This window comes from Scyliorhinus canicula, chromosome 3 (genome assembly GCF_902713615.1).
Source record: "Scyliorhinus canicula chromosome 3, sScyCan1.1, whole genome shotgun sequence".
Taxonomy (NCBI): domain Eukaryota; kingdom Metazoa; phylum Chordata; class Chondrichthyes; order Carcharhiniformes; family Scyliorhinidae; genus Scyliorhinus; species Scyliorhinus canicula.
Genome location: NC_052148.1, coordinates 227962271 through 227973774, shown reverse-complemented (window position 1 = coordinate 227973774; position 11504 = coordinate 227962271). Strand labels below are relative to the sequence as shown.

General features: G+C 45.3%; 1 protein-coding gene across 1 annotated transcript; it reads right to left on the bottom strand.

Moving 5' to 3' along the window:
* Positions 1 to 5269: 5269 nt before the first annotated feature.
* On the bottom strand, positions 5270 to 5800 carry LOC119963343 (small nuclear ribonucleoprotein F). Its single transcript, XM_038792346.1, has one exon. It carries the CDS (start codon positions 5783 to 5785, stop codon positions 5525 to 5527), a length of 261 nt encoding a protein of 86 aa, XP_038648274.1. The 5' UTR covers positions 5786 to 5800; the 3' UTR covers positions 5270 to 5524.
* Positions 5801 to 11504: the final 5704 nt, after the last annotated feature.

Sequence of the window (11504 nt, the reverse complement as noted above, 5' to 3'; positions counted from 1 at the left end):
CTCACCTCCACAATCCAAAGATGTGCAAGCTTGACGGAATGGCCATGCTAAATTGCCCCTTAATTGGAAAAAATAACAAAAAGGTGATTAATAATTTTCTATAACTAGTTCTAAATTAGTCAGCATGTATCAAATGTAGTTAATCTTGTTCAAGACATCATGGTTCGTGAACAAGACTGACTTCAAACTTGCAGGCCACTGAGGTGAAGGAGGGCCACTCCTACGACCCACTCACTGGCCTAGGTTGCCCATCACTGCTCACGAAGGTTTCACTCCCCAGTCAGTCTTGACAGCATAAATAACACAGCTGGCTGGAGGTGCTACTAGATGTTGCTGGTTGCAATTTTTAACCTAGCAATAAATCTTTATCCATGCAGATTAACAGCCAGAAGATTGGGTAACCAGTGTGATTTTTAAGGTGAATTGCATGTTGCGTGCATACAACTGCTTTGGTATTGCCTCCAGTACCCGAACAGGCGCCGGAATGTGACGATTAGGGGCTTTTCACAGTAACTTCATTGCAGTGTTAATGTAAGCCTACTTGTGACAATGATAAAGATTATTTGTTTTTTTAATTAAGAAGTGTTATCTGTGAGTTTCTGAGGGACCATATTGGTTGAGCTGGTTCCTGCTTTAAAACAGAAAATGATGGGTTCAAACTCAGCTGCAAACCTGAGTACACAATCTATGGTTACACAATTTTTTTCACAGTGTTTTTGACAATGCCACGTTGGCAGAAATGACAACCTGAGAGAGGTGTTCCGGGTGGGAGAATCTGGGGAAATTACATGGGGTCAGAATCTGGACCTGAAGCCGCTCTCTTCTTACTTTCCCCAGGGTGGGTTGGGACTACAGCGGGCCTGGAGGAAAGCAATTGAAGTACTTAAAAATGCAATAAAGACCTTTATAAATCATGGAATCCCAACAGTTCCGAGGTTAAATGAGCATGGTAAAGGCTGCAACCAGCAGAGTCTACGGACAGCCAGAGTAAAAGACCGCTGTGTTCAGCCTAAAATCACCAATTGTGTTGGAAACAGCAAATTTGTGCAAGATACACTGGACTACATTACCAGATTGCTCCTCTCTTAACAACATATTTACAAAACAGGTTATGGACAATTATTAAAATCAATAAAAAGGTTGAGAAACACAAGGGGGGAGAATTCGTAACATTTCATCACAATGTCAATCTGTCGGGGGATTTTCTGGGCCTCGGAGACAGCCTTAATCCCTCAACTGACTCCTCCACCTCAAAGGTAGCAACGTTGTCATCCATGGAAGATAGATACTAAACGGTCGCACCACATGTCACAGAACATTGTGCCAAACTCACAATGCTGAGTGGAGACTGGCAACAAAGCTGGAGATCGTCTCTCCTGGGTTCCTGACAGCTGAATTAAATTTGTATCTCTGTGGTATGATGGAGGTCGGGGGTCACAAGCGTCACCAAGTGGTTGAACAATTTTGTGCCAGGAGTGTCTGGGGACGTCAAACTCATGATGAGGTTGTAGGTCTGGGGCCCACAAACAGATGGCAGAATACCTTTTGTTTATCCTCCCCTATTATTTCCTTTGCTGTAAAAAAGGAACAGAGCTGCTGAATATATTGGTTCCAGTCTTCAGTCCCTGGTTGAATGGGACAATCATGGGTCTGGGGCCCACAAACAGATGGCAGAATACCTTTTGTTTATCCTCCCCTATTATTTCCTTTGCTGTAAAAAAGTAACGGAGCTGCTGAATATACTGGCCCCATTCTTAAGTCCCTGGTTGAATGGGACAATCATGGGCATTTTTCATTCAATGTTTTATGATGCTGTCGACATTCTCTGTTCGTTTTGGAAACTTCTCCCTTCCGTACCATGTTTTGTTTCCTGAAGTCAATGACCAGCTCTTTAGTTTTGCTGGAATTGGGGCCTCACGGTAGCATGGTGGTTAGCATTAATGCTTCACAGCTCCAGGGTCCCAGGTTCGATTCCCGGCTGGGTCACTGTCTGTGCGGAGTCTGCACGTCCTCCCCGTGTGTGTGTGGGTTTCCTCCGGGTGCTCCGGTTTCCTCTCACAGTCCAAAGATGTGCGGGTTAGGTGGATTGGCCATGCTAAATTGCCCGTAGTGTAAGGTTAATGGGGGGATTGTTGGGTTACGGGTATACGGGTTACGTGGGTTTAAGTAGGGTGATCATTGCTCGGCACAACATCAAGGGCCGAAGGGCCTGTTCTGTGCTGTACTGTTCTATGTTCTATGTTCTATGAATTGAGAGAGAGGTTGTTGTTGTCGTTGTGTTGTTCACCCTGGGGTAACACGGATTGCACACGATGCAATTAACTGATCAAGTATCCACCAAACGTGGGCGTTGGTTCAATATGAGATTTATTGAACTCCAGTAACGAAGCACACAGCTGCCTGTGGGTTGACTCTCTATTACTCTAAGTAAACTACAGTTAACTATCTAGACCAGGCTAGCTCTGATCCACGTGTAGAAGGTGTTGAATGATTTGTACACCCTGACTGTCACTACAGCTATCACCAGTGGAAAGAGGCAGAGTGCTGATGCCTCGGTGTGTTTTATAGGTGGAAGCCCCCTTTGGTGTCCTGTCTTGTGATTGATCGTGTTCTGTTCTGTATATTGATTGGCTCACCTGGGTGTCTGTCACTGCCTGCTTTTACCTCATGAAGTGCATGGGTGCATATTTTGACAGTCGTTACACCACTCCACTAGGTTCTCTACCTCCCTCCTGTGTTCTGACTCATCGTTGTTTGAAATCCGACCCACTACGGTCATGTGGTCAGCAAACATGTAGATGGAGTTGGAGCCAAATTTTGCCACACGTCGTGTGTGTATAGGGATTACAATAGGAGGCTAAGTACACAGCCTTGCGGGGCCCCAGTCCTGAGGACAATTGTGGGGGAGGTGTTGTTGTTTATTCTTACTGATTCTGGTCTATGGATCCGAAAGTCAAGGATCCAGTTATAGAAGGAGGAGCCTAATCCTAGGTTTTGGAGCTTTGATATGAGTTTGGCTGGGATTATGGTGTTGAAGGCAGAGCTGTAGTCAATAAATAGGAATCTGATGTTGGAGTCTTTGTTGTCAAGATGTTCCAGGGATGAGTGTAGGGCCAGGGAGATGGTGTTTGCTGTGGACCGGTTGTGGTGGAATGCGAATTGCAGTGGATCTAGGTATTCTGGGAGTATTGGATTGATGTGCCTCATGACCAACCTCTCGAAGCATTTCATTACAATCGATGTCAAGGCCACCGGACGATAGTCATTGAGGCATGTTGCCTGGTTCTTCTTTGGCAGGTGGGGACCTCGGAATGGAGTAGGGAGAGATTGAAGATGTCCGCGAACACTTCTGCCAGCTGGCCCACGCAGGATCCGAGTGCACGACCAGGGACCCCGTCCGGGCCCATCGCCTTCCGAGGGTTCACTTTCAGGAAGGCCGATCTGACTTTGGAAGCTGTGATGGTGGGTGTGGGTGTGTCCGGGGCTGCTGGGGCAGTCGACAGCGGTTTGATGGTTTCCTGCTCGAACTGAGCATAGAATGTATTGAGTTCATTGGGGAAAGGTGCACTGCTGTTGGAGATTCTGTTCCACTTTGCTTTGTAGCCTGTTATGTTGCTTCAGCCTTGCCACAACTGATGAGAGTCTGTAACGCTAGTCTGTGACTCCAGCTTGGTCTGATTTGTCTCTTTGTATCCCTAATGACTTTGCGGAGGTCGTACCTGGATTTCTTGTATAGGTCAGGATCGCCTGACTTGAACACCTCAGACCTAGCCTTCAGCAGGGAGTAAATCACCCGGTGGAGCCATGGTTTCTTGTTGGGGAACGTACGTACTACTTTCTTTGGCACGCAGTCGTCCACACGTTTGGTGATAAAGTCTGTTATGGATGGTGGAATATTGAGGAACCGTGCAGCTATGTAGCGCCACATGTCTACAGGGGATGATCCAGGTGCTTGTGTGTGTAAGACATTTCTTTGTTGTATCAATTATTGAGCGAGAAATGTATCTTTCTGTTGCAAGTATTATCTGTCTGTTAATTCATGTTTAATCTGATTCATGTCAAAAGAAAACCGTTTGGCAATTTCTTCATTTGGGACTTATTCAGTAAATGTGATTATTTTGCGGTTCCTCCACAGAAGTCATAACACCACACAATCGGTCAATAGAAAAGTAGCATTTCATCGCAGTGCATTTGGAGAGCAACAAAATATCACGTAGTCCTTTCAAGTTGATGAATAAAGAGGCGACTAAGCAGGATATGATTCATTAATTTTAGTTTTTAAGAGTGCAGTCAGAAAGATTAACAGAAAGAACTGAAGCTACCAATTTCATTAATTGAATTAGTCATAGACTGATGTTTACCTTTTAGTTTAGTTTACCTTTGCACAATAAAACGAGCAGGTGATTTCCTATGGTACAGCATTAATTATATACTTTCAACGTTATAGGTGTACTGCCAACATTGACCAAGTTATTTGTTATTTTTATAACAATAGGGGACCAAAGTTCCTTTGATGTTACCTTCCAAGTCCACAACCTCTACCTCCTAGAAGTACAGGGGGCAGCGGACACATGGGAACACCGCCACCTGCAGGTTCCCCTCCAAGTCACTCCCACCCTGACTTGAAAATACATCGCCGTTCCTTCACTGTCGCTGGGTCAAAATCCTGGAACTCCCTCCCTAACTACACAGCAGCTGTACCTACGCTAGATGGACTGCAGCAGTCCAAGAACGCGACTCACCACCACCTTCTGAAGGGCGATTAAGGATGATCAACAAATGCAGGCCTGACCAGCAACACTTATATCCTATGAAATAATTTTTAAATGTCTGGGTCAATTGTTTATGATACCACAGGCTGCATCTCATAAAGGGAAGGTACATCATGGCTGCATACACATAGAACATAGAACATAGAACAGTACAGCACAGAACAGGCCCTTCGGCACTCGATGTTGTGCCGAGCCATGATCACCCTACTCAAACCCACGTATCCACCCTATACCCGTAACCCAACAACCCCCCCCCCCCCCCCCACCAAATTAACCTTACTTCTTTTTTAGGACACTACGGGCAATTTAACATGGCCAATCCACCTAACCCGCACATCTTTGGACTGTGGGAGGAAACCGGAGCACCCGGAGGAAACCCACGCACACAGGGGGAGGACGTGCAGACTCCACACAGACAGTGACCCAGCCGGGAATCGAACCTGGGACCCTGGAGCTGTGAAGCATTTATGCTAACCACCATGCTACCCTGCTGCCCCTTTTTTTTTTTCAGATTGAAAACAATTTTTATTGGTTCAATTTACACCTGAATTCACATTTGAACATGTGCAGAGTCAAACTGGAACAGTTGTGCCTACAATTAAATTACAGTTTGTCACGTACACTTTGCAGCACCGGACAAACCCCCTGAACCTAGTCAATGCAAACCTAAATACAGCATATTTGAATTGCTGAATATTAAAAAAAGTACTCAAAAATTGTACACATGGTCATTCTTCAAAATAAAAGGCAAGTTACTCTCTCATTTCTCCATCTTCTTCCTCTTCCTCAACTCCTCTGATGTACAGAACATTGTTACACCTTATTAGGACTTCGCCAAGGTGTCCCGCTAAAGCACCATCAATATATTCTTCTGTGTTCGCCAACTGCATGTTCATATATCCATCAACTGACACCAAGTAGCCCTTGTATTCCATTCCCCACTTTAACTTCACCATCACCGGTTTGCCAGTTAAGCCATTGAGGAATGGTTTTGGATTCAACGGTAAACTCATGCTGAGGGACTGGCTCTCGCCAGGGAATAATTTCTGGAAGAGATGAGGCGGAACGTTTTCTGGGTCTTCTGAAGGCTGGAACGGAGCCAGGGAAACCAGGAAAATAATGACGCCAGGCAGCATGTTAATTTCAAGCTGCCGATCCTGGTCCCAGTAATAATCACCATGGCAGGGGAATGGGTGATAGGTATCCCACTCTCCTTCCAAATGAGGCCAATTAGGCTGTTGAAAAGCTAGCTAAGAGCTGGTCAAGGGATGAGATTTATTTTTTAAAGAAGTGGACAGATTACCTGCACCTCAGAAACTGACTAGGACTTGTAGCTGTGTGGTCCTGTTAACAATAGCTGTTCAATCATTATAGTAAATTTATCTGCTAAGCAATCCTGCACTACATCTCTACATAAACCAAACCTACATTTGGTATACCAGTCCTATATGAGATTGGTAAATTCGTATTAAGTAAACATAGGCCCGTAACTTCCTCAGAGTAGCAATCTCTGGTGGATTGCTACTCTCGATGGATTTACCCACACTAGGATTCCAAAGCTCCTTTCTTGCCTACCCTTCCTCCCTCAGACTGGGTGTGACAGGAGTAGCGAAGTGCTCCGGGCTGCATCGGCAAGGAGTAACTATGGTGCAAAGAGGTGAAAACCCCTCCCTTTTTATGGCCCTTGCTGCCATAAAGGATGTGTTTAAAGGCTCAGACAACGGGGACGAGATTCCCCAGCACGTCACTGGGATCACACTAAATGCGACGCTGGGGAGCCAGGAAGTAATGGGCCAACCATAGAAATACGACAGCAGGATTGAGAGTGGGATGGTCATTGTAGAGAATTTCACAGACTACTGAACATGTGACATTTTTCTACTTACTCGCTGCTCAACTATTGAAGAGGACTTTTGAAACATATTGGACAACTTTCGGGGACATTTTGTCAAAACTTCCCCAACAGTCTATCAACATTTGGACTGTAAATTTTCAAAGAACTGTTCTTAAAAAGAACATTCACCTGAGGAAGGAGCAGTGCTCCGAAAGCTCGTGTTTGAATCAAACCTGTTGGACTTTAACCTGGTGTTGTAAGACTTCTTACTGTTCTTAAAAAGAAGTCAACCTGAATCTGTGGAGAGAAGCAGGATTAGCATCTGAGGTCGAGATGATCATTTGTCAGAACTGCCCCACCTCAAACCTTCTGCTGCTTCAGGCATTCTAGCAAATTCTGCCAGCTGAGGTTTTCATGCATATTTAAAATGCTGACGTGCTGAGGTAAAAACAAATGAAAATTCCTGAAGTGACTAATTTTTTGGTATCATCGAACTCGTTACTAATTAAAGGTCACCTCAATCTTTTTCTCTCCCCAGATGTTACCTGACCTGCTCAGTATTTCTAGCGTTTTTTTTGTTTTCATTTCAGATTTTGCTCTTGTGTAAAAGGTGTCTAAGCAACCATACTGATCAGCTTACAGGATTCACTGGGAGAAGAGGAATACTTGGCCATGGATATCCTGCTGAGATTGTCTTTTGCCTGCAGGAGGAATGGGAGAAGGGCATGAGACCGGGAAGAACAGCAGAAGCTGCTCTACGGGAGAGGGACAGGGAAGACAGGTGCTAAAGAAATAAATCCTCGTGTTTCCCAACCGGAAACCCTGGATGAACAGGGATATCCACTGCTTGCTGAAGTCTAGGTCTGAGGCGTTCAAGTCAGGTGACCTTGACCTATACAAGAAAGCCAGATATGATCTAAGGAAATCCATCGAAGATACCAAAAGACAGTACCGGACCAACCTCGAGTCCCAGGCTAGCCACATGGACACCCACCGACTATGGCAAGGTCTGCAAGACATAACGGGTTCCAAGATGAAGGCATGTAAAATTACCGGCTCCAATGCACCCCTCCCTGATGAGCTCAACGCATTCTACGCTTTGAACAAGAGGTCAGCGAGAGCAAGCCCTCCACACCAGAAGTCTTGGATGAACCTGTGTCTGAGATCACCATTGCAGACGTCAGAGCAGCCTTCTCAAAGGTCATCCCTCGGAAAGCCACTGGCCCGAATGGGGTACCCGGACGGGCACTCAGGTCTTGCGTGGATCAGCTGGCGGGGGTATTCGCAGACATCTTCAACCTCTCTTTACAACAATCTGAGGTCCCTATCTGCTTCAAGAAGACGACCATCATCCCTGTTCCAAAAAAAAGCCAAGCAGCATGCCTTTATGACTATCGTCCAGTGGCTCTGACATCCATCATCATGAAGTGCTTCGAAAGGTTAGTCATGGTATGAATCAACTCCAGCCTCCCGGATTGCCTTGATCCACTACAGTTTGCCTACCGCTGCAACAGGTCCATAGCAGATGCCATCCCCATGGCCCTGGAACACCTAGATAACAAAGACACCTATGTCAGACTCCTATTTATCGACTACAGCTCAGCCTTCAACACTATTATTCCTATGAAACTCATCTCCTAACTCCGTGGCCTTGGCCTCGGCTCCTCCCTCTGCGACTGGATCCTGAACCCACAGGCTACAATCTGTAAGGATAGGCAACAACACCTCCTCCATGATCATCCTCAACACCAGTGCCCCACAAGGCTGTGTCCTCAGCCCCCTACTATACTCCTTATACACCTATGACTGTGGCCAAATTCCCCTCCAATTCAATTTTCAAATTTGCTGATGACACCTCAGTAGTGGGTCGGATCTCAAACAATGACGAGACGGGATACAGGAATGAGATAGAGAATCTGGTGAACTGCGACGACAATAATCTCTCCCTCAATGTCAACAAAATGAAGGAGATTATCATCGACTTCAGGAAGCGTAGTGGAGAACATGCCCCTGTCTACATCAATGGGAACAAAGTAGAAAGGGTCGAGAGCTTCAAGCTTTTAGGTGTCCAGATCACCAACAACCTGTCCTGGTCTCCACATGCCAACACTATAGTTAAGAAAGCCCACCAATGACTCTACTTTCTCAGAAGACTAAGGAAATTTGGCATGTCAGCTACGACGACCCTCACCAACTTCTACAGATGCACCATAGAAAGCATTATTTCTGGTTGTATCATGGCTTGGTATGGACCCCGCTCTGCCCAAGAGCTCAGGAAACTACAAAACATCGTGAATGTAGCCCTGTCCATCACGCAAACTAGCCTCTCATCCATTGATTCTGTCTATAATTCCCGCTGCCTTGGAAAGGCAGCCAGCATAATTAAGGACCCCATGCACCCTGGACATACTCTCTTCCATCAGGAAAAAGATACCAAAGTTTGAGGTCACGTACCAGCCGACTCAAGAACAGCTTCTTCCCTACTGCCATCAGACTTTTGAATGGACCTACCTCGTTTAAGTTGATCTTTTTTCTACACCTTGCTATAACTGTAACATTATATTCTGCAGTCTCTCCTTCCCTATGTACGGTATGCATTGTTTATACAGCACGCAAGAAATAATGCTTTTCACCGTATACTAATATTTGTGACAATAATAAATCAAATGAAAGGAGGGAAAGGTGGAATCCTTACCCCGCTGTGAGTACCTCCTTCTCTGGACTTATCCACCTGGACCTCCAACATCACAACTGAATCTCCAGTGTCACAACTGAAAACCTGTGCATATCTCATACAGTGCCCAAACCATCCTGAAATGTAGAGGTATGAGCCAGCAGACTCTGGGGAGTTGGACCTACACAGCTCCACAAAGATTGCATTCACTCTGCATTTGGGTACTAAACCTAAGGTGGCTGCTTATCAAGCTCATATTATAATAATCAGCAATTACGGCCAAAATGGCACGTTAACACCAAAATCACAAAAAGTTATGATTTATTGGCATAACATTGGGAGGCACGATGGCACAATGGCTAGCACTGCTGCCTTACAGCGCCAGGGACCAGGGTCCAATTCCGACCTTGGGTAACTGCCTGTGTAGAGTTTGTACGTTCTCCCTGTGTCTGCGTGGATTTCCTTCGGGTGCTCTAGTTTCCTCCCACAGTCCAAAGATGTGCAGGCTAGGTGGATTAGCCATGCTAAATTGCCCCTTAGTGTCCAAAGATGTGCAGGCGAGGTGGGGATATGGGGTTACGGGGAGAGGGCGGGAGAGTGGACCTAGCTCGGGTGTTCTCTCAGAGGGTCGATGCAGACTCGATGGGCCGAATGGCCTCCTCCTGCACTGTAGGAATTCTATTGGATGCTTGTTTTAATACTTACACTGGAAAAACTCCCCAGGCGTTCATGATAGGCAACCCATATCATTCTTTGCATATCTTGGGAGCAGACAGGTCAATTGTTAAAGAAAGTGATTTCACATATATGAAGCCTTTCACATCATTTGGTTCATCCCAAAGCTAATGAAGCACTTTTGGAATACAGTCGCGACTACAAAGCAGGAAAAAGTGAGAGCCAATTCTGACACAGCAAGATCCCACAAAAACAATGGAATGCTAACCAGATCATTTGTGTTTGATTGGTCAAGAGATAAATATTGTTGCTGAAAGGAAGGGAATTCATCTACTTTTCAAATAGCACCATGGCACCTTCTTCATCCATCCGGGAGTGGATCTCATCTGGTAATAGCACAGCTGATAGTACAGCACTGTATTCTCAGCCTAGACATGTTCAAACCTGCAGAGGAATCTGAATCAAAGACAGAGACAGAGACAGAAGTTCTACATTTGAGCCAATTCTGAAATCTAGCCCTTAGCTACGTTACACCTCATTCATTACACACACTCGGTTAAGTTTTAATTCCTTTGGAGCCACTAGCATTATATTACCTAATGGGAAGCTGCCTTTTCTAATGAGGACAGGGAAAAGTGTGTTGAAAGGTGGTTTGATTTACAATACTTACATGCATTAGTAATATGATTCAGACTACTTTTCAACAACCTTTTCATGGGCACACGGGAAATTATAGTTTCCCACGGGACGACTAATCTCTCTACGCAGTGCGCAGCAAGGTCCCACAGTTCACGATGCAACAATTACAAAATCATCTGAACACTGGCTCTTTTGTTTAGTCATGTAACAATGTGACTGCATGTAGACTTAGAAATCAGAACTTGCTCCCGAAGGGTGTTTTATTGGTTTTAAATTCATTTCTGAACTGTTCCCCAGTAGAACTGTAAGAGGTCCAAGCTCCAGGGGTGTTTCCTTGGTTCCATGGCAGAGGCACTTGCTGTCCTCTCTCAGGATTGGAACATGGCTGCTCCCCTGTTCAGATATTCCGCCATTGCTGCACAACCAAGCAGCCCAATCAAGATTGTGCAACCAATCCACCTCAGCCCAGAGCTGCTCAAGGTCATCTTCCAATTCCATCTGAAGTGCTCTCTTTATCAGGACAGTAACTTTCCACCTTCTGGTATGTAGCCATTGGGGAAACACCTTCCAGGAACTCGAGGGTAAAGAAAGGAACATGCAAAACAAGGTAGTAAGGGTTTGCTTCAGAGTCATTCATGATTTTTCTTGCAAATTAATGTTGACATATTTAGCATCATGAATTATTCTTTTGTAATTTGATTTGATGGTGTGTGCTTCCCTTTGTAGAAAACTTAGAGAAAGACCCATAAATTGGTAGCGAAGGAAGGAAACTGGATGATGTTTTTTGAGGAGAATGGTAAGCTTTTTGAGATTGTTGGGGAATGGGACAATAGGAAGCTGGTTTAGCTCACTGGGCTAAATCGCTGGCTTTTAGAGCAGACCAAGCAGGCCAGCAGCATGGTTCGATTCC

Bases quoted from the DNA above. Each gene is read 5' to 3' on its own strand.
- LOC119963343 (XM_038792346.1), bottom strand. From the start codon at position 5,785: ATGAGTTTACCGTTGAATCCAAAACCATTCCTCAATGGCTTAACTGGC.